Raw genomic sequence first — 23,980 nt, forward strand, 5'->3', positions numbered from 1 at the left:
CCATTCTTGACCTCCTACAGCCTCTACATCTTCTATCATGACTGTCAACCTACACCTACCACATCACCAGCCATTAAAGGAAGAAATTGTGACAAAAATGGTAATTATATAAGAGGTAATTTGGTCATTTTAACACGGAAAACTCTAATTAAAGTGTGCAATTGACTCAAAAATCTATAGTCCAAGAATATAATTAAAACAATAAAAAATTTAGATGGTCACACGAAAGAAATGTGAAAGTACAGGAGTAGAAATATATATTTGGCCTAAAAAATAGATGTAAATGTACTTATCATAGGTCACCTGTAGCCAAACAGGAGATATCACATTTCACAGTTCACACCATGTGACTGATAAAATGGTTGATATGTCTTCACTCCCATTTCATTTGAAAAGCACAATTTTAAGGATGCCAAGCTATCTATGTGGCATCAAGAATGGCCATCTCTTTCACTTCTCTCCAAACAAGCCTTCAACATTCGACAAAATAGCAAATCTTATCCCACAAATTACATTATCATCACTGGCTGAGTGGTATAATATTATCTAAAGTTACAAGAATTTCTACTAATTGAAGCCTGTGCATAACAATGCTGAAGATGAGGAATGCCAGGATATTTCACAAACAAGAAGGTTTGCAGTAGTTTTTCTGCCACACCTAGTTGTCTTCAATGTCAATGCCGTCGTCTCGTCGGGTTGGTTGAAGAGGAGCTGCCAGCAATTGTCTTCCTGGCACCTGCTGAAGGGAGAAACAAAATCTATTTGCGTGGCTGAAAATACTGATAACTAAATTATCTTGTGGTAAAGAGTCTCCCATAAACAGGGGAAATTCACTTATTTGTCATTTTTCCAGCACTAGAGTCCTTGCATTTTGCAGAAAATTGATAAAATAATTAATGGGTTCTCTAAAAATAATTTCTAGGAAAAAGGTAAATAAAGGGCTTAATTTGAGGTCGAGGTATGCCAACACCTTTGCATGGCGAAAAAGGAAAGCGCTGAAACAAGTAATTGAAAAAGAAAAAAAAAAAACTAGAGAGACCTTTCAAGGTGAAAGAAGCAAAGCGTAGAAAACAAATAAATATTTCACGAGGTTAGCAGTGAATTCCATTAGAAAGAAGATGGATTAACATACTTGATGGAACTTTTGTGGGGAACCTGGTCAATGATAGCCGAGAAGAGCCTTTCTGCTTTTGTGGAGGTCTAGGCAGTTTAATTGGCACAGTGGACCTGCAATCAATCAATGATAATAGCAGAATTAGATTCGCTTTCTTGTGTTGGGTTACTAAGTTGTGAAGACAAGCGATGATGATCCTGCAGGAAACATATTCATCAATGAGAAGAAACATAAATTGCTAGCCTACAGGCTTTTGCTAGATACCAAGTAATAAGGCACGCTGTATCAAGAATATTGAGAAACAGGAAGGAGACAGTGTAGCTTTTCATTGTGGCCAACAAAAGATACCGTATGCATCTAAAAACTTCCATTAAATGGAAAATGAGAACCATATTTAAGAGCCCATGTTAGACATTTCGCAATGTGACTAAGGTACAGAGTTCTGGCGGACCTCCAGATATGCCAAGCTGCAAATAAAGCAAGGATTTTGGCTGCCAAAATTTAAAGCAAGGTCATATTTTGGCACTAGTTAGATTATCATTCTCCAAAACACATTCTGAATAAATGAATATAAATGAAACAATGAAACTGGAAGGTATTTGGGAAGTTGGTGTATGACAGTAAGGTCCTAAAAACTTTTCTGAATGTGAGGTACTGGCCCATATAACGAGAGGTGCAAGAAAATTATTTCATCTTGGAAAAGATTTTCCAATTTTTCATTATTTAGTATGGATTTCTCTTAAAACAATTTTTACTGATTTTTTGGAAATACGTGAGTTCTCATCTTAAACTTAGTTACACTCATATTGAACACATACTGGCAACTAATTCTGTAAGATTTCATGCCATACAACAAAATTGGTCTTATAGTGGTCCAATAAAATTTTTCCTTTTACAAAAATCTTACAATCCCATAAAAATTGTTGGAAGCACTTCTCCACTTCAACCATATTGCCTTGATTCTAAACATAACATCATTGACGATATCCTCATCTCTTGGACACTTGGTCAAAGGTATTTAAACTGACCTTTTCTTACAATAACTCAATCTTACAAGTCTCTTCAGAACATCATCCGCACTTCCATTTTCACTTAACTTGCATTTCATATATTCTATTTTCGACCTGCTCAACCTAAATTTGGCTCCTGAGGTGTCATTTCATAACTAGAGCTTACCATTCACACATCATCTATCTCATCCACTAAGACAATATCATCTACAGGAATATTAATCAAGACACTTCTTCTTGAATGTACTTCCTGTAAATTTATCCATCACTAGAGTAAAGAGGTGAGGATTTAGATTCTTGACTGTAATCTAATTGTAATTGAAAAAGTCTCAGTATATGCTCCACAAATCTTAGGAGACACTTCTTCTATATGATTCATGCCTTTGATAACTTGTATATAAGCAAACCAAACTCCCTTCATCTCTAAAACCCTCAACAAGACTTCTTTGAGAATTCTATTAGAGGTTTTTGTGAAATATATAAGCATTATAGTAAATCCTTTTATTCATCTCTAGGCTTTCCATCCAAAACCTCTACAAGTAAATAGCTTTCATTTTGATTTTCTCAAACCAAAATGGTTTTTGGATCATGCCATGAAACTAAAAACTAAAAGATTTTAGAAAAGTTAATGAATCCATATTCCCAAGAAGCTACCTAATAATTACTGAAACAGGGGAATACTGAGATGTGCACGTTGCTTTCGATTATGAGTTCTTAAATTCGATGAAACATGGTGATAAGATTCCCAATCTTTGGCCAAAATAAAAAAAAGAGAACCAATGCATCCACCCCCCACTCCATGTAGACCGAGAGACTGAAGAAGGAGAAGATGAAGATATATAAATATAATAATAAAAGTAAATTCGAAGTTGCTGCAACAAGATACAGTGTGGTAGAGCAGAAGAGTGAGAGTTGCCCTCAATAAAGCACCTAAAGGTGTCCCATACAGCTCAAGTATCATGGTCCAGAGAAAGCGAATATAAAATCATCAAAGAACTTCAATTTGGAGTTTAGCAATAGAATTAAAAATCAAAAAGGTAGAGAAAAGCTTGTGATGAATCCAGAATATGAAAGTGATTCTCTTTGTTCTATTTCTACCACATAAAGAATTTCAGCAGGATTAAGAAAATTAAGAAATGAAGAATCCTTACTTTTCTCTTTCAGCACTATCTGCTGGTGGTTTTACATTTTCAGGGAAAAGAGTGAACTCCACTATACTATTCATGGAACCATCGGTTTCTGTCCCCATTGAAAGTCCACCATCAGATATATCACTCAGTCTCTCCCCAGGATCTGCATCCCCAAATTCCAAAAGCCCAGTATCATCGCTAATATTTTGACTTCCATCTACTGAAGCAAGCTTTGGTTCAACGTTTCCAGTGAGATTAAGATGTCCACCTGCTACAGAAACCATTGCTTGTTGGAAAAATTCCTTGTGATGTCTAAAGTCATCCATTGACTGCAGAGAACCAGCTTCAGAACGTTTATCGCTGTTCTCTGGACTATTTTCCAGATCAGAAACTGCTTTGTCAGCAATCCTAGAGCTTTTTCCTTCTGACAATGTTTGCCTTTGTCGTGGAGACCCTGTAGAATGTTTCCTTGGAGACAAAGACCCAAAAGGTGGTGAGCTCATACCACGCCTTTCACTACTTGCACTAGATTTAAGCAGCTGCAATCTTACAATCTCATCATCTTTCTTTGCAACTACATCCTTTAGGGTAGCCACCTGCAAGCTCAAAGAAAATTGGAAAATAGGCTTTCAGATATTTTAGCATGTATTCTAGAGTTAGTAATAAGATATATCTAAAACATTGGATATACAACCAAGGGAAATAATGTTATCCTTAATTAATAGGAGATGAGGCTTCACTCCAGCTGATGTAACAAGGCCCAGTAGTTTGTCCTGATAGACACTGTATTTACAGTTTTAAGAGAATATAATAAATCTCTGCTAGTCCACATTGCACAAGGATAATGCCAATTTACACAAACCAAGTGTGCCCAGATTGTTGTTTTATGTGTCATCTCATTGTTAGTAAAAATGACAACACTTATCTCACATGAATAAAGAAGAGTGGATAGAATCTCTAAAAGTTAAAGCAGGTTGAGGAGGATAGTCAAGGATAATATCAAATTGCATGGCATAGGTTCTATTGAGGTTTCAGAATCCCACATTCACACCAATTTAATGTTCTAAACATTGTTGTCATTGGTTATAACCACTTATCAGAACATCACTATATTCTTCATCGTGCTCTTTCCACAGACATTGTCCTCCTAAACAGCAATAGTTCAATCAACATGTGGGGCTTCCATGAATTCTTTTTATGAGCTTGAAATTCTAGAACTGGTGTGTTCTTTACAATTTGTTACTTTCTTCTATCACAACTCCTATGATGTGTGGTGATTACATAAAACTGAACAAGTGGAATACACACACTACATATTTCAATTAGTCAACCAAGTTCCCAATTATCTCTATCTGCAACATCATAGTTGTCAATTCAAATCTGGTTGACAATTAGAAATTCCTATCAAAATTCTTATAAGAGCTACAATCTTAAAACAACTAAATTCAAAATTCTTTTTCCAGGAAAAACAAAAAGATAAATAGAAGTTCAAAGAGGAAAAAACTAAATTGGTGTTCTCCATTTATACAATATTACAAGCAAGCAAGATACATGCTATGCATTTAATCAGTTACTTGGTGACTAAATTCAAATTCAATTGCAACCCATGTACATCAAACTCATAATTATCAGATCCACGCCATTCATGGCCAATCTAGAAGGGAGAGAAGTTATCATAATAACTTATCAATTGATGTGAAAAAATTAGAGAAAAATGTTCTGGTTTATCCATAAAATGCAAAAGTAGATAAACAACAATCCATAAAAAATAAAGCATGGAAACAATTTGTATGAGTTTCTCTTTGGACTCTTTGGAAATATTACAGAGTGTGCAAACACTGATGCATCTAAGTTGTCATTGACAATTTCCTAGATGCATTGTATCAGCAAGTAATATTTCGGGCTTTATCATGATCACATTTCATTTGCACTCTCTCTCAAAGTAACTACACGACATTATTAATGTTATGCATATCATAGAAGGATTAGTAATTTGAAATAAGAAGAAAACACAAGACTGATATTATTGAATACACAAGGATGCCAGGCAGCTAAATGTCAAACTCGACCACACTGACCAAACTTCATGGGGAAAATCAGTAGCGCAACCTACTGTGGAGGTGGTAAGTCTCTGGTGAACATGATTCCTGAAATCTAGATAGGAGGGGGTGGAGGGAGTCTGGTTACACGGTGAAGCCAAATAATTTAGATTTTAAATCTGGTCCAATATCTGTGTAGCTCAAAAATAGGGCTTATTTAATGGCCTTGGTCATTCCATGTAATAAAGCTAAGAATAAACAACTCTAAAAAAGAAGTAATGATTCAAATGAATGGACTTCCACCACCTTCACAGCAAAGGCATTTTCATATATTTTTTCAACTAGTTTTTCTAGAAATATCATTCAGAAATTTCTATTTCTAACCATAAATGGTGTGATCCTAAGCTTTGGAACCTGAAGATCTTCCACTGATCCTCATGAAGATGGTCAAGCTGCAGGAAGACAAAAAGTTATGTAGTGAGTTACCTTTCTGCATGAAAGGTGGTCTCACTACTCCTACAGCATTTAAGGCACCATTCATGAAAGAGAATATGCTAATTAGCACCTTAAAAAGAACCAAGCGACTCCTTTGGCTCATTTTGTAAACAAGCCAAGCTTGAAGTCATTAATTTCCTGAACTAGACTTGACATAGGGTTAATAAACTTAAAATTCACAAAATAAATGAGCTACTGAAGCGCAGCTTATGTTACCTCAACAAAGGTCATAAGGGATTGGATCAAATGAAGAACAACCAAGATGGGGCATCTTTTCAAGCTCACAATTAGTTATTAAGCCAAGTTTGAGCAGCATACTAGTTAGCTTGCCTTGGCTTGTTACAACCAAGTGCTAATCAGCCTCATCTTCAACTGACTATAAACAGTTATAGAGTTCGGTTTTACTCCACACAACAAATTCAGTAAGAACACCATCACAGACCATCAAGTAAATTTCAGGAATGCAATAAACATTATTTTTGAAAGAGTTCTTTACTTGATTGAACAATGACCATAAATTATTTTTCCTTTGTACAAATTTATAATATTAATAACACAAGTAAATTTGCAACATGACTGATATAGTGAAGGAAAAATAAGATGGTCTAGCACTTCAGAAAACCTCAAAGCAGATTTGCTACCCCAATATGAACATTACAACTGATGAAAAATAAATAGTCAACCTGTTCCATAAGTTCTCTGATACCTCTTCCCTCTTTGTTGCTCTTTGCAGCACCTAATTCAACACCAGATACCCTCTCAGCAAATTTTAGAGTACTTATACTTTCAGAGTAGGACTCAACATCAGGATTTAACTGCACAAACATGAGGGTCTTCGCTTGACCACCTATAATATCCATGAAACATTGGCAAAGAAGTTGAAAAAGGATTAAGCAAATGCACGGAACAAGATGCTAAGATCAAATACCAAAAGCATCACAAGAAGGGGACAGTAATAACACGGAAAATTTCACATACCCAGAGAGCTTTGAAGAACTTGAGTTAGTTTGCTATTTCTGTATGGAACATGAAGGTTCTTTTGTGCTAGAGCAAAGATCACATCCCCTAGGGCTGATAGTGATTTGTTTATATGTTGAGCTTCCCGTAGACGGTCCCCTGTTGCTTCAGAACGATCTACTCTTTCACTGCCGGCAAGATCTACCAAATGTAAACTACCACGCAAAATACCATCGCTTTTCAAATCCGTGCCACGAACATGAACAGTGAGGACACTGAAACACACAATTTCAGTGAAAATTATGTGCAGCCAGAAATCAGTTTAGAAAGTAGCAAAACAAATGAAAAAACTATCAGCAAGAAACCTGTGAGATCGACTGCTTCTTTCATTTAGTGCCGTAGCACCTACAGCCCTATTCATTAACCCAATATTCATCAACTCCAGGACATCTGCAGTTGATCTAACAGGATGAATGCTAGCATCAGGGACTGCTAACCCATTTGGTTGGGTAGTATTCCAAATCCCAAGTGTGTGCAAGTCAAAGAAAACGGAAGATTAAAAAAAGGAGAACAGGAATCATTTAACATAAAACAAAAATGAAATGATGCCTCCAACCAAATCCAGAGAACGAAAAGAACATAATGCAAAAGTTATCACAAGTGCCAGTACTTAGAAACAGTCAAAAGAAGAAAAGAAAGAAGCTAAAAACAAAGGAAAGCTCCCAAATACAGGAACAGGACAGTCAACTAATGTGGAATTTTTAAACTCGTATAGCTAAAGCTCCTAAATATTAGAGGAAGGATATCTTTTCTGAGAAGTGCCACTGGATAGTAAATCCCGAACTTGTTCATTATATATCTCCACCATTTGGACACAAACTTCATATGCAATGGAGTTTTTCCTGCTCTGGGAGATGTTGAAAAGATCATTCAAAGCTCGATAGTTGACTCCCCAATCCTCTCTAGATGCTATGTTAGGGCCAGTCTGGAAGAAACACAATTACGAGCATAATATGTAACCATGAATCAACAACATTTTGTTATTTATTAAAAAAGAAAGGGGAAAGTGAATCAAAAATACATGTCACCTTAAACCATAAAGAAGTTTTCATACCATTGTATAAGTTTTTCCAGAGCCGGTTTGACCATAGGCAAAGATGCAAACATTATATCCATCAAGCACAGATCGAATTAATGGTCGAGTGTCTAAAAATACCTCCTCTACAAACATATATATAGTGTGAGTGAGCTAAAATTGTATTCTATAGCAGAAGGTAGATAAAGAAATAACACCCAGCTACACATATGGAAGACAAAAAATTTACCTTGAGTAGCTGTTGGAGCAAACACCTTGTTAAATTTGAAGAGCCGATGACTGTCTTTCCCTTGTTTCAAGGGATTTGCAACAATCAGTTCCCCATTGTCACCAATATATTCTATGGTTGTCTGTTTTGGACTCTGTCCAGGAAGGAATGGCCTTATTCGGCAATAAACTCTAATGTTTCCTAAAAAATAAGAGAAAAATAAATGAGTTAAAGGAGATTTCAGACTGAATGCTGCAAGGATATGCTATGAATTGTACCTTTCAAATCCTGAACCTCATTGTACAGCTTCCGGTTTTCTGCAAGGACTGCATGATAATTCTCAGCAGCATCTACAAGTCCTTTAAGCTTCATCCCTAACAATGGTGAAAGGTTTGCATTGTCATAGAAATGCCACATGTATCATAAATGCGCAATCTATGGCAATAGGCCAAACAAACTTTCACCATCACCCCTACCTAAGTGATTAAATTCATCTTTGTAGACCTTTTGCATCTTCAAAACTTCTCGCTTTATGGATTTGGAAGACACTTTTAGCTCCTAAGCAGTTCAAAAACTCATGTCACAGAATACACGAAAAGGAAGAATGAATTTTATAAAAGTGATAGCTGCTGCCAACCTGAATAGATCCAAACTGAGAATTGAGAAAGCTCTTGTAGCCCAGCTCTTTCTTTTTCCATCTTAGTGATTTTGATTCTGAAAATTTCTCAAGTTCTTTGACCTTGTTCCTTGAATCCATCAAAAGGTCTTCAAGTTCCACCAACTTCTTCTCCAACCTCGCTTTAATTTCTTTAGCCTGTGTTTCAAGTTGCAAGGAATGGTGGTCATATTCCTTTTTGGCCAATGCTAGTTCTTTCTTGAGCACTGAAATCTGTACATCACTATGGTCCTTCTCTTGCATCAGCCTTATAATATCTTGCTCTTCAACTTTTTTCTTCTCCTCAATTTCAGCCTTCTCCATCTGCAATAAGCAAGTAAACAACTATTAGTCATAATGCAGGAATATCTCAAAAGCAACATATGGTAACATCTTTCAAAAGAAATAAAATCTAAGGCTGCATAGTTATAAGAGGCCAAAAGAATTCATAAATTCAGCACAAGCATGAGGCCCAGCACAGTTCTGAACCAATAGGGATAGCTAGTTAATTTATCATATCCCTCCTGAACACATGAAAAAAGTTAATTCTTATGAAGTTGATTGTGTGTGCATAATATAAACCAGCAAGGAATCTCACTGTTTGAGGACCTTCAAAGTTCACAGGGGCCAGCCACATGGTACTTTCATGATTTTATGCACAGATATGATTAGATTCCAACATAAGACAACCGGTAGGGTACACCTAAACTGTTAAGTTGTTGACTACCATCTCATTTAAAAGCTTAAGCTTGTAAAGAGAAGACTAATAATAGATTTTATATTATTATTTTTACACTCAGCATGCCCTTCACATGTGACCAGATTTTATTGTATAACCAGGCTAACACATACAAATATTTAAATATCAGGATTGACAGTGAGGTTTGAACTCAAGACCATTCATTGCTAGCTCTACCACCATGTTAAGTTGTTGATCATCATCTCATCTAAAAGCTTAAGTGTGTAGAGGGGCAATTACAAATCATACATTATTATTTTTATACTCAACATAAACCACCAAATAGATAAAGAAAAAGGTCAAATTTCAACATTGAACTCTTAGGCGTTCATGCACTCCAGGAATTTACGAGACCTTCAATCATTCATTCCAAACCCAAAAAATAAGGAACCAGCGTTCACTCTTCTCTTAGAAATAAAATATGATAAAACTTCATAACATAATACCAATCACAAGAAATACTGCAACAGAATGCAATTACGTCACTAGATTGTGCATGTGAAGAGCCCTAATTCTGGAGATCATCCAAATCTTTTGATATGCCAAACTATGGGTAGCTACAGTTCCACCCATCTCTAGGCCCATTTAAATTGGCAAAAGAATCATTCAAAAAAAAAAAAGTGTTTCATTCTATAGACCAAAACATTTTACTAAATGTCTACCTTTGAAGTAGAATGAAAGATAAGGTCCATGCAAATAAATGAGCAACGCAGTTTGCATTACTATACACAGACAGACAATAAAAATCCAAAATTAAAGATCAACCAGATCAAATAAGCTTCTTTATTCACTGGCAAAGTATTCGGCTCAAAGATAAGAATGGCACCTTTATCTGCTGAAGCAGATTCATAGCAACCTGTAAAGATAATGCCAAAGATTCAAAATAAAATAAGTCAATAAACATAAAAAGCATCAGGAAAAGTCTATTGAATATCCACCGAGATTCGTCAGATCACCTCATTTTCCACTGACATTCCATTTGCTAGAGTTTCAAGTACTCTCATTCTTGATTGGTACTTCTCTTCAAGAGTCTTGTACAGATTATTTTGCTGTAGGAAGCTCAGATAAACACCCACAAGTATAAAACAAAGTCATACTCAAAGAAGAAAATTATTATACTCCTTTTACCTTTTTGAAACTTTCAGCCTGGGTTGAAAACTGCTGCTCAATCTCATGCACAACTTTCTTCAACAGAAACCCCATGCGCTGAGAAATAAAATCACTAGTAAAAATACTAAATATGCACATTTGATCCTACAAAGAAAAAAGATGACAGCTGAACATATGAGTGGTCCAATGATATAGTAGTGTGCACCCTCCAATCTCCATACATGAGAAATATCACCATTATTTCTTTCAATGCTTTCATCGAGAGCCTTATTGACAACACTGAAAAGTGACTGAGTTGAGCAGTTCTGCACATAACAAAAAACAAAAAATTATACTGGAATAGCACCTCTGGAGAAAAAGGAAATGTTTTTAGAGTGGCTTCAAATTATGGTAACATAAGTTGTACAACCTATCAGATGAAGGCCACTTGATAAGAAAACTGTAAATTACCTGCAAACTCTTCAGCTTCATTAGTTCTGAAATCTTAGCAGCAGGAAGAACAGCATGATATCCTTGCTTCATTTGGGACATTTCATGGAACTTATTTTCAGCATCTTCAGCCATATCACCATTACTAACTTCCCTTGTACTGTTAGATTGCCCATTTTCACTTGCATACACTTCTTGATACAGATTCATGACAAGAGCTTGATAGATACTTGGTTTCACGATCAATTACAGGAAATGGTGCTACAAAGAAATAATTCCAAAACCAGTCAAAAAAATGAGGTACTCAAATGAAGGTGAACAAAATTGCAGTTAAAGGTGGCATTTTTATGACATGTTGAGAAGAACACATGTTTCACCAATAAAGTATTGAACTCCAATGATAAGCATTTCAATTGCAAGTCCTAATTATCAAATTGATTTGACTATGTTTTCTGTTACAACAGAAGTTCAGAACCTATGGTTTTGAGCATGTGCTCCTAGGGGTAACACAAAAGGCAATGCCAATTGCATGAGACAGCAAAATCCTCCTGTGCAATGCAATTTATGGCATAAAGAAGCAACACAAAGAACCAGACTTCAAGAAAGCTAAATCCCATGCACTTCAGGTGCGTTAATAAAGAAGTGTATCTGAATAGAAATTATAGTGTTATAGCAATGTTCTGAAGATGACATGTGCATCGAGGAAAAGGAAACAAGTGAAGTATGGCCTAGTTGCAGAATGGGTTAAAAAAATTCATTGGAGCTAACTAAAAGTAGTTTGCATTTACCATGGTTCAGTTAACTTAATTCATGCTTATCTAATTGCTAAGATTTACGGACCACAAAGCAAATTGAGATTTTAGAAAAGCCTGAATGCTTCTTTTATTGCAATCAACCCTTAAAAGTGCAGGCATCTTACTTGAAAATTTTTAGACACATTAGCCTTGTTGGCATTGTTTATAAGACTAGCCAAATTAATATGATTTCTATATCTAAAAAAGGAAATGCTACTTGGACACTCAACTTTGACACTTGGGGTGACACTTTGCATAATGTATTGTAGATTTGCATTGATATGACACATAGTACAATGCATCAATGCATGAGTGTCACTCCAAGTGTCAAAGTTGAGTGTACAAGTAGCATTTCCAATCAAAAATGCATTCACCGGCATCATTAAAATTGTGATTGTCCTTATTGCTAATGACAGTGTAAATTCGAGGATGGCAAGCAACCTACCTGGAATCATTTGCAAACTTGATGCGAAAAAAGCATATTACATCAGTTAATTATGTTATATATATAGGGTGGTGTATGGAGAGAGGGGATCCTTTTTTGCATCTATACAGCTAATCTCAAATCTAATCTAAAATGGTCTTCAAAGGTTTTATCAAGTCTTCTAGAGGTCTGTGCCAACTGGATCCTCTTCCTACATCTAGTCCATTTTGGTCATGGAGGATCTCAGTCCTATGCTTAAGAAAGTAGAGATCATTGGTTTGTTCAAGGGTTTTGCTGTTGGGCCTGGTAAGTGGATGTCTCTGTTTCCCATCTCCTATTCAGGGACAATACCATTCTTTTCTGCAGAGCTGAAATTAGGGAGTTACAGTTCTTGAGATGTGCCTCCCTTTGATGTGAAGCTATATTAGCAGAACACATCAACTTAGTTAAGAGTGAGCTTATTCTTATGGGAGCATTGGCCAACAAGCTCCAATAGGCTCCAAGTTTAAGTCCACAGTGGTTTGGGATAGCGGGGCAGAGAGTTAAGATCAGCTTGCTTTGTGGAAGAGTATTTTTCAAACTGGGGTAGATCAACACTTAGCAGGGCTCAATACTACCCAGTCTAGTATTCCCACCTGTACCATGCCCCTGTTCCAAACTCCAGTTCTGGTCATTAATTGGAACAAAGTTCTGGTTTTGGGAAGATTGTATCTTTAACTTATCTCTTATTGGAATTGGTTTTGGAGATTTGCTTTTGAAATGAATAAGTCTTTGGAGGAGAGTCACAGTTCACAAGTATGGTTGTTTTGGGGATTGGGTAGTCAACAAATGGCTCTTGGTCAATCTCTAGCATTGACTTTGGAGAAACATCTTCCATTCCTAGGATGATTTTGTCTTGATAGCTAATTTGGGCAGTCATAGTGTCCCACACCAGAATTTTGAAGGCTTTGACATGCAGTGATGACTGGGATGCAACTAGATGAGTTACATGAAATGCTGCATGCAAAATCTTTCCAGGTTATTCCAAAAGGTTCTAGACTAGAGTGCTCAGTGTATGTGGAATGATCATATGATGGTCTATAGTATTGTGTACTAGCATGCATCAAATATATTCTATATACCCTAGAATATTCTTTAGTCATGTATATCCATTGACATTCTAGAATAATCTTGTAAAGTTTTTCGGGGTAGTTTAGTCTTTTGGGAGGAAGGTTCTGGAATTCCCAGAGGCCTATATAAAGGGCCGAGAGAGGTGACCTCTCATTGTCTTCTCATTCCAGTCTCAATACAGTTAACAACCTCTCCCTCCCTCCCTCCCTCCCTCCTTCCCATCAGCTTTACCTTTATGTGTTTAGGTGTGGGTTGGAAGGCCAACTTAGCTGTAACCAGGAGGGTGATTGTCACAACTCAAATGTGACAATGAAATCTGCCTTCTAATTCGGTGTGAATTAGAGAGGACAGTAGGGAATTTAGAAGAAGTAGGTAAGAGAGATTAGAAATGGAGGATGTTGAAACCAAACACTGATATGGCCCAATATATTCACTCAATCCTCACAGAATCAATCACAACCAAGTATAAAACAGAAAGTAAATAATTGATAGTATTGAAAAGAGAACTGAGATTCAAACCATACGATGATGCACACCAATTTACCCTGGTTCATACCATAGAAATGGCACTACACCCAGCACTCCAACAAAGAGAACAATTCACTAAGAACTTCAGAAATCAATACAAGAGTCCCTCACTCGCCTTCTCTTATCTCTCGAGTACAATACTCACAAAAAAACTCCAAGAACTATTCTATATCACAGCTATCTCTCTTTTCTCACTGCACTAAAACAAGAGAATGGAATGACAAAATCATCGATGATCATAACAGGTCCCCTTGCCCTCCTGTTTATAAACTAAAAGGGCGGACCTTCCTAGGGGAAATAACCGACTATTACAAAGTCTAAAATACCCCTACTAATTTCAGTTAATACAGATAAGTCCTGCACTTCCAACTGCCATCCGATCATCCTCATAACCTCTTCCGATTTCTTCTAAACGAGCACATTAACTCAGGCAAAACATCAACAGAGTAAGAGAAGAGAAAACAGAGAGATGAGAACAGAGAGAAAGGATAGAATTCTTTCTGATTTTGCATGCCTTTACAAGCTGAGTCTAGAGGATATTTAAGCATCTAGCATAGGTGCTGCCACAACAGATCCCACCCTTAATAACCAACTTTTTTGTCTTTTTCCCAGGCCCCTTTACACATGGCCTACCCCCCTAAAATATCCTCCCCTTACAGCTGTAATATCCAAACTAATACAAATGCATAAAGTAAATGAAACATAACAATATAACATAAAACAAATGACTAAGAAGACAGTGCGAATTTGTAAATAAACTGCCAATGTCACGCCAAGATCATAGTGTGTGACAATTGCCCCTCCCTTGAAACATTTCTTGTCCTCAAGAAATGCTAAGGAGGCTAGCAACCCTTGGGAACCGCTAAAGGAGGCTTGGCAAATATTCTCAGGTGCTACTTCCCTTGTCCTCATGCTGCCACTTGACAAGCACCTGAATGAGAGGGACCCCATGGTTATAGATGAGGGACCCCATGGTCATAGATCACCCTCTGATCCAATATTGCTTTTGGTTCTTCCGCCCTTTTCTTTTCCTTAGGCAATGATGGTAGCTCGAGATTGACCTGCTCCTTGCCTAATGACCTTTTTAAGAGAGACACATGGAAGATGGGATGCATTCGGGATCCTTTTGGAAGTTGCAACCAGTAAGCTACCTTTCCAACCTTAGCTATGATAGGGAACGGACCAAAATACCAGGGAGTTAGCTTAGTAACCGGTCCTCGAGTAATGGACTTCAAATGGGGGTGCCTTAGCCGCAAATAAACCTTCTCCCCAACCTCCAATTCTCTGTCACTTCTCCTCAGGTCTGCATATTGCTTCATTTTATTTTGGGCCAAGGTCAATTCCTGTTTGAGCTGTCTAAGTACAACCCTCATTTGCTATAAATATTCTTCCACTAAAGCAGCTATAGCCTGCCCTCCTATGACTGGTAATATAGGAGGTATGTAACTGTAGTTGTCTTCAAATGGAGACATTTTTAGGGTGATGTGGTGGGTAGAATTGTACCACCATTGGACCAATGCAAGCCATTTGTGCCACTGGTTAGGATGCAGGATACAAATGCACCTAAAATAGGTTTCCAAACTCTAATTCACTTTTTCCGTTTGCCCATCCATTTGAGGGTGGTAAGTAGTCGACATGTTGAGTTTATCCCAATCGACCTCATCAATTCTTTCCAAAAGGTGCTGGCGAATATCTTATCCCTGTCTGATATGATAACCCTGGGCACCCCATGCAAAGCCACTATTCTATCCATGAAAGTCCTGGCCACCTCTCAGGTCGTATAGGGATGAGCCAAACCTATAAAATGTGCAAATTTAGTGAACCTATCCACCACAACCAACACACTATCCTTCCCTTCAGACTTAGATAATTCCTCAATGAAATCCATGGACACACTTGTCCAAGCTTAGTCAGGTATTGGTAAGGGCTGGAGCAACCCGGGGTAAGCAACATTCTCATACTTGCACCTCTTGCAAGTATCGCAAGATAAAACAAATTCCCTCACATCAGTCTTCAATTTGGCTAATGGAATAGTTGCTACACCCTTAAATAGGTGTTTTGAACCCCTGAATGCCCCTCTAAGGGAGACTCATGCAGTGACTGCAATATTTTTTTCCTAAGGTCCCCCTTGATGCCAATGATCACCCTGCCATACAGCCGCAGCATCCCTTCTCTTAGGGTATAACCATCAGTTTCTTGTGATCTCACAGTCATTCCTTGTATGAGTTCTTACACCTGCTCATCCCCTTCATAACTATCCACCACTTCCTTACACCACTCCGGTACTATCATGGTAATGGCTACCAAATTCCCATCCTCATGGCATCTTAAGAGGACATCTACTACCACATTTTCCTTGCCCTTCTGATATTGTATTAAATAATCCAATCCCATTAATTTAGTCATCCCCTTCTTTTCCTTTGTAGTTGAGTTTGCAATTTTTGTTGCAACAAGAATTTCAAACTCTCATGATCCGTCTTAATTATAAATTTCCCCCCCTCCAAGTAATGACGCCATTTATCCACTAACATCAAAACTACCACGAATTCTTTCTCATATATACTTAGGCCCATATGTCTACCACTAAGAGCTTGGCTTAAGAAGGCTAAGGGTCTTCCTTTCTGGGACAATACCGCCCCAATGCCACTCCCACAAGCATCTGTTTCTACCACAAACGGTTGGCTAAAGTTGGGTAGCCCCAAAACTGGAACCTTACCCACTGCCATTTTTAACTTTTAAAATGTTGTCTCGGCCTCCTACCCCCAACTAAAGCTTCCCTTCTTTAAGAGTTTTGTTAGACGTTTACTTATGGTCCCATATCTCTTGACAAATAGACAATAATAACTCGTTAGCCCAATGAGTCCTCTCAAGGCCCTCACTGTAGTGGGTTTGGGCCAAGCCAACATGGCTTCTACTTTTTTAGGGTTGGTACTAATCACTACCCCAGAAATTAAATGCCCCAAATACTCTACTTGATTCTGTCCAAATGCATATTTTGGCCTTTTGATGAAAAGTTGGTTAGTTCTTGGGACCTCAAGGGTGGTTTTAAAGTGAGATATATGTTGATCCAAGGTGGGGCTATATACAAGGATGTTGTCAAAGAATACTAGGAAAAATTTCCTTAGGTAAAGCTCAAAAATTTGGTTCATTAGGGACTGAAATGTGGCTGGGGCATTGGTGAGCCCAAATGGCATCACCAAAAATTCAAAATGGCCATGATGTGTCCTAAAAGCGGTTTTATGGACATCTTCTGACTTCATAATCTGATGGTAGCCGAATCTAAGGTCAAGTTTTGAAAAGAAATGGGCATCATGTAGTTCATCCATCAAGTTCTCTACAAAGGGTATAGGGAATTTGTCTTTAATGGTTAAGGTGTTCAACTTACGGTAGTCAACACAAAAACGCCAAGACCCATCCTTCTTTTTAACTAGGAGGACTGGCAAGGCAAAAGGGCTTTGGCTATGTCTTATGAAAGATTGGTTTAACATATCTTTCACCATCTTTTCAATTTCGGTTTTCTGGGTTGGGGAGTACCTATAGGACCTGATGTTGATGTGTTCAGCATTAGGCTTCAAGTTTATGGAGTGATCCAAGGTTCGGGTTGGAGGTAAGGTTGTAGATTCAACAAATAAATCCTTGTAGTTTTCCAACAGTTCATCAATTAGGTGTTGAGAATGTACCTGGTCAAGCTCCCAAGGCAAAGATGTGACCGTCAAGTGTACCTCCCTTGCAGCTCCTTCTCGAGCCCTTCCTCCACTGTCATAAGTGAGCCTTCCCCCACAGCCACCAGTGAGAACAATTGGGACAGTTGACACCATTTGTTCTTGAACATTTTGTGCAATTTCTTTCTCGAGATCATTTTGCAAAATCCGATTTCCCCTCCCCCAGTTAGTGTCATTTTCTTTCCTCCCTTGTCAAAGGAAACCTCCATTCTGTTGAAATCAAAACTGATGGGGCTTACCCCCTTCATCCAGTCAACCCCCAACACCACATCACATCCCCCTAATTGTAGTAACCTCAAATCCGCCTCAAATTTCTCTCCTTGCATCTCCCAAGTAAACTCGTGGCATGCTAATTTGCTAAGTACCCTACTGCCATTTGATACTGTCACACTTGGGGGTTGAGTTCCCTGGAACGGACATTTTAGCCTCTTAGCTGTCCTTTCATCAAGGAAGCTATGTGTGCTTCCACTATCAATTAGGATTAGCAAGTTATGATTCTTCATACTCCCTACTACTTTAATTATCTTGTTGTTAGTCACTCCCTTGAGTGCAAAAACAACAACGACACATGTAGTGAAATTTCTCCGTTGTTTTCTTCTTCTGATTCACCACTCTCTTCTACTTCCTCTTTAGACCCCTCAGCTTCATCCTCCTCTTTTCCTTCCAACAATAAAATTTGCCTCTTACATTGATGTCCGAGATGATACTTATCCTCACATCTAAAACAAAGGCCAGCCAACCTTCTTTGCTCTCTTAATTGCTCCCCATAAGGCACGGTGTTGGACCCTATCCCCTTTTTCGTACTTCCTCCACTCTTGCCTACTTCTTTGTTACATACTTGACTCCCCCACTGGCTGATCCCACTGTTAACCCCTTGTTTTGTTGCCTCTGCTTCCTCATAAGTGCTTCTATAATCATTTCTTGTAACCTTGCACTTTCAGCCGCTTGTTCTACTGTTTAGGGCCTAATCATCTTTACCATTGGCCTTATGTCCTCACTAAGCCCACTCAAGAAGCTTGATACGAAATAAGCTTCAGTGAGATGTGGGTTTTGTTGAGTCATACAGGACCTCAAATCCTCAAATCTCTTTAAGTACATTTTTACACTTCCAGTTTGTTTTAGCTTGTTGAACTCCTCAATAGTGTCTACCCTATTTCTTTCTCCAAATCTTTCACACAGTTTGGCTGCAAACTCATCCCAGGTGAACTTATTCTGCACACTTACACACCCTTGAAACCAAGCATCAACAGCCTCATTAAAGTAGGATGTGACGAGTGTTACTCATTGCCTCATTGGTATGTTGTTCCACACAAAGACCCTCTCGCATTTCCTTATCCACCACCGGGGGTTGACCCCCTCGAATATAGGACTTTCCGTCCGAGGCATGGTGAACCCCAAGCGTTGCCCCATTAGGTGCACCATTCCTATCGTTTCCCACCACTCTTTCCAGCGTCTCTTCTAGGTCAGTCTCTATTTCTGCATTGGCAGGACCCCTGTCTCCCCCATTTCAATATAGGCTCATGTCTATCTCTAGGGGAAAAGTTTTCAGCCATCCTTACCTGGTTTTGGCATGTAAACATTACCTTAAATTGCTGCATGTCATCTCGCAGGCTTGCCATTGACCCATCTAGACTCTGCTCCATACCTTCCAACCTCTGCCCCATTCCTTCCAGGGCACCTTCCATCCTGCTATCCATAACCCAGATCGCCTCTCAGTTTTGGGCTTCTCCTGCCTCCATCTGACCCATTCTATTCTGAAGCTCGGCCATCGTAGAGCTCACTTGCTGCAATTGTGTCTCAAAATTCCTGATGCGGGTTCCGTCTGCCATTCTTCACTTCTACTGTTATGCCTAGAACCAGTGCTCTGATACCAGTTTGTCACAACTCAAATGTGACAATGAAATCCGCTTTCTAATTCAGTGTGAATTAGAGAGGACAGTAGGGAATTTAGAAGAAGACGAAGTAGGTAAGAGAGATTAGAAATGGAGGAAGAGAAGAGAAGAGAAAACATAGAGATGAGAACAGAGAGAAATGATATAATTCTTTCTGATTTTGCATGCCTTTACAAGCCGAGTCTAGAGGATATTTAAGCCTCTAGCATGGGTGCTGCCACAGCAGATCCCACCCCTAATAACCAACTCTTTTGACTTTTTCCCAGGCCCCTTTACACGTGGCCTACCCCCCTAAAATATCCTCCCCTTACAACTGTAATATCCAAACTAATACAAATGCATAAAATAAATGAAACATAACAATATAACATAAAGGAAATGACTAAGAAGACAGTGCGAATTTGTAAATAAATTGCCAATGTCACGCCAAGATCAAAGTGTGTGACAGTGATCAAGGGATAAGTGCAGGCACGGATGATTAGAGGAGCCAAGTCTGTGACAGTAGGCTCTTGTCCAAAGCTTTTCCAAGTCTCTTTGCCATAGTTAGGGATGTGAAGGCTACTGTGAGAGATTCTTATTCTTTGAACCATGAGGTAATCTTTTGGTAACCTCAATTTAGGCACAATGTTACTTCATGAGCATTCTTTTACAAAGAAATTGGAGATTCTTATAGTTCACCTTCTATCATATGCCTATTGCAGAAGGGGTGTCTATCTTTCCTTGGAAGATAATTTGGAAGGCCAAATCACCTCCCAAAGCAGCTTTCACTATGTGGACACTTAAACCCATTTGCACCATTGATAACTTGAGGAAGAGAAGACACACTGTGGCTGACAGGTGCTTCATGTGTAAGGAAGATGGGGAATTTGTGGAGTTTATCCTTCTAGACTGCCTGATGATTTGGCATTTATTGAACTTGGTTTTCTCAATTTTTGGTGTTTCTTGTGTGATACTGATGCCCACCTCCATCTTGAATTTTCTCCATTCTTGGTCAACTAGTAGCTTATAAAAGAGCTTTCAGAATGAAGTGGAATATAACCCCTCTTTTATGGATGCGGTGCATTTGGCATGCAAAAAATAGGAAAGCATTTGAAAATGTTGAAAGTTCTTTGCATATTTGATGAGAGAGTATACCCCTTTTGTCCATTCTCTTTCATTTCCTTTGTTGATGACCACTGTTTAGATAAATAGGGTTTCAAGGGTTCTTAAACTGCCTTTTGCTCCCTTTTGGCATTTTCCTTTCACACAATTTCTTTGCCTATCAAAAAAGAAATAACAAACCAAAAGACTTTTTGTCAAATGGTATAATCCACTTCAGTTATCAGCTCCTTAATTTTAGCATTGTGGCCAAGCACATTATTCAAAACAATTTACTCAGAATGAACGGGTGTTTTGAGGCAAATTTATTGAATATGAACAGTGCGTTGATGATTTCAGAGGGATATTGGAAGCATTTACAAAACAAGGAGCAATTGAAGTTCCCAGTCTCATGAATAGTAGCCAGTCCACAAACCTCTCGTTTATGACAAATAAAGAAGTTCGCCTTGAATAGAAACTTCAAGCCTAATAACTAAACTATCACGAAAGCAGTCAATTTAATAGGGTCTGGAAATCTAAGGAATAAGTAAGAGATACAATGACTTCACTGTGATAGGATACTAAACACCCTAAAGCCATAAGACGGGAATTTGCCACCCAATACAGTATAAGAAATTCAGTTAAACTAAGGACTACCATGCATTAAACTCAAAACAATAAGTTCAACTACACTAGAAAAGGCATGCGCATTGCAATTTACAGGATGTGAAAACAACAATTTAGGTAATTCCATCAGTCCAAGGCAGAAGATTTGGGGTTTCAACAAACTGAAGCCCCGAAATTCATAGTTCCAACAAGCAAGCACAAATGCGCGACAAGATAAACAGAAATCTAACAGATCCGACACGAGCCCTAGATTTCGAACGAAATGCAGTTTAGATTACGCACTTGAGTTGAGAAGAGATCCGAGATCGTGGGAATGGGAAGCTTCCGAGCTCCAGATCGAACTGCCCGGCCGAAACGATCCGTTGAAGAGTGTTTTTCCTTCTCTGTCTCTGCTTCTGTTTTCGGGAAACAGAAACAGAGAGAGAGAGAGAGAGAGAGAGAGAGGAGAGAGAGAGAGCTCTGTGCTGGAGAGGGAGCGTTGAGAGGCCACTTTCGGGCGGGTGGAAAATGGAAGACAACGTGGACGTTGGGTTAGGCGTTGGATAGGGAAATTTTGGACTTGACTTCGTTATCTCGAGTTTCCTTTTCGTGAATTTTAAGTTTTTTAAAATAAAATAATTATTAATTTAGTATAATAATTTTATTTGGATAAATCTATATTTTTGTATTTTTATTTTTACATTTTTTTATAATTATTTCATTTTTTTATTGTTTTGATTATATGTTTAAACTTGATATTTGAGTCAATTTAATTCCTGTAAATTGATATTTTTTTCATGTGATAAATTCAGCTTTTCGCTTTTTTATTACAATCTTGCATTTGTATTTTTTAGTCAATTTAATTTTTATATTTTTATTTAAAAAAATAAAATAAGATGATAAAATACATATCTACTGTTCACGTCAAAGTACATTAATTAAATTTATTTAAAAATATAAGTCCATAAATGTAATCAAAATACTAAAAAGTTTAATTTATCATACGAAAAAATATCAAAGTACAGGTGTTAAGTTAAGTCAAAAATACAAGTTTATAGTGTGTAATTAAAATAATTAAAAGTTCGAGTGATCACATGAAAAAAAATAAGAGTACATAAGTAAAAATATTAATTTGGTTAAATTTATTTGTTTGTGATCATGATAATCATAGTTATTGTCGAAAATGTGAATATTGAGAGGTATTATTTTACTTATAAGATATTTTAGTTGTATAAAATAATTTTAAAAAATTGTTGAACATAAGAGTCAAAAAGATATAAAACTTGTTTAAATATAAAAAAAAAATCATTTATTATCATCTCCTTCGATTGCACACCCTTTATTTCTCCAAAGTCAATCTTTACGCTATTGTCATTTGCAGCCATCGCACGATCCCATTATTTATGTTGTTACACACACTAATTTTTCTCTTTCTATGACTGCTTGTCATTATTGTACACTCATATTTATTTTGAAATATCACATGTTATTGTCGTTTGCTATTATCATAACTTGTCACTGTATGCTTTTCTCTCTCTGTCGTTATTGTATACTTATTATTTTTCTATTGCGATTCACAACTGTCACATAGGTTTCTGGCGAGTTTATGTTAAGCTTGATCCCAAACTTAACTCATTAATCTTTTAATGAGTTGAGACCAAAATACCATGAGCCGTGCTACAGTGCTCGAAAAAGGTTGACGCACAAATTTACCGAAAAATTGTCGGGTGGACTTCAACTTCACTTTGGCGAATTTCATCTATGATGAAATCTATCCGAATTTTATTTAAATGTGCGTGCAGTATTTTCGAGATAATAATATTTTTGACATTTGATATTTTTAGTCATCTTGTATGTCAACTAATTCGGGCAAAATAAAATAATCCAAACACCATTTGTATTCTACATATTGTAATGAATTTTGAAAAAAAAAATAAATAATGATGATTTTGTTTTATGGGCTTGGTTTTTGTAATAGAACAAGTGGGCCCACCGTGAATTTTGGATCGTATTCCCGCCTTGTACCGCTTGTCTGGCTTTTGATTGAGTTTTCGGCAAGGTGCCTGCCCCCGCCACGTGGCCACACCTCAATCCGAGCTAGTGGGTGACGTGTCCGTCACGCGCCATAATTGATTTTCTTTAATTTCTTTTAGCTTTTCAAAAAAGGGAAGATATTATGATAGATTTATTTATTTAGATATTATTTATTAAAATACGTAAAATAAAATTATATTAAAATAATTTATGCCTAAAATTTAAAATAAGTTATCTGAATTGAATAGAAGAAGGAATAAATTTATTTTAAAATTTTAACATAAAAAGTTATGTGATTTATTTACAGAAAATTTAATAAATATGATAAAAAAAAATTTATTCAGAATGTTTTCTATATTTTATATTTTTTAATTTATATTTTAATTAATAAATACTACTTGTAGTAAAGTATTATTAATTTACAATTTTTATATTTTATAAAAAAAATTATTTTAATTTATTTTATAGTAATTATTAAAAAAATTATTACAAACTAGTCCTTTATTAAAAAATTATTATATAAAAGGTACTTAAAATAAAAAATATAGAAATAACCCAATCTTCTGCTGATTTATTTATTTCTCATAAAAAATTGCTGAATTTTTTTTAATAATTTGTTTCTTTAATTTATCAATAAATTATCACGTTGCTTAGTCACCTCTAATGCCACTAAACAATTAGAAAATTGGAGTAGGGTATATGGTCAACTGTACACGTGTGGAAGCGTAAGTTATCACAAGATGTGAAATTAAATTTATTTTTGCATGACTATCAATATTTTACGTCTATTCAATGGATAAAGTCTCGTGTT

General features: G+C 37.0%; 1 protein-coding gene across 2 annotated transcripts; it reads right to left on the reverse strand.

The window, feature by feature from the left end:
* Positions 1 to 232: 232 nt before the first annotated feature.
* LOC127813320 (kinesin-like protein KIN-14J) lies at positions 233 to 21,681 on the reverse strand. Of its 2 annotated transcripts, none has more exons than XM_052354242.1 (18): positions 21,439 to 21,681; positions 11,004 to 11,243; positions 10,775 to 10,858; positions 10,572 to 10,649; positions 10,400 to 10,492; positions 10,270 to 10,299; positions 8,687 to 9,028; positions 8,526 to 8,607; positions 8,328 to 8,423; positions 8,071 to 8,250; positions 7,860 to 7,966; positions 7,551 to 7,730; positions 7,111 to 7,274; positions 6,767 to 7,020; positions 6,472 to 6,635; positions 3,276 to 3,850; positions 1,133 to 1,227; positions 233 to 736 (listed from the first exon to the last, which is right to left on the reverse strand). In XM_052354242.1, exons 2-18 carry the CDS (start codon positions 11,190 to 11,192, stop codon positions 675 to 677), a joined length of 2,775 nt encoding a protein of 924 aa, XP_052210202.1. In that variant the 5' UTR covers positions 11,193 to 11,243; positions 21,439 to 21,681; the 3' UTR covers positions 233 to 674. The 2 variants fall into 2 exon arrangements, with proteins under 2 accessions (XP_052210202.1, XP_052210201.1); XM_052354241.1 differs by having other exon boundaries at positions 233 to 739.
* Positions 21,682 to 23,980: the final 2,299 nt, after the last annotated feature.

Source organism: Diospyros lotus, chromosome 11 (assembly GCF_014633365.1).
Source record: "Diospyros lotus cultivar Yz01 chromosome 11, ASM1463336v1, whole genome shotgun sequence".
Lineage (NCBI taxonomy): Eukaryota > Viridiplantae > Streptophyta > Magnoliopsida > Ericales > Ebenaceae > Diospyros > Diospyros lotus.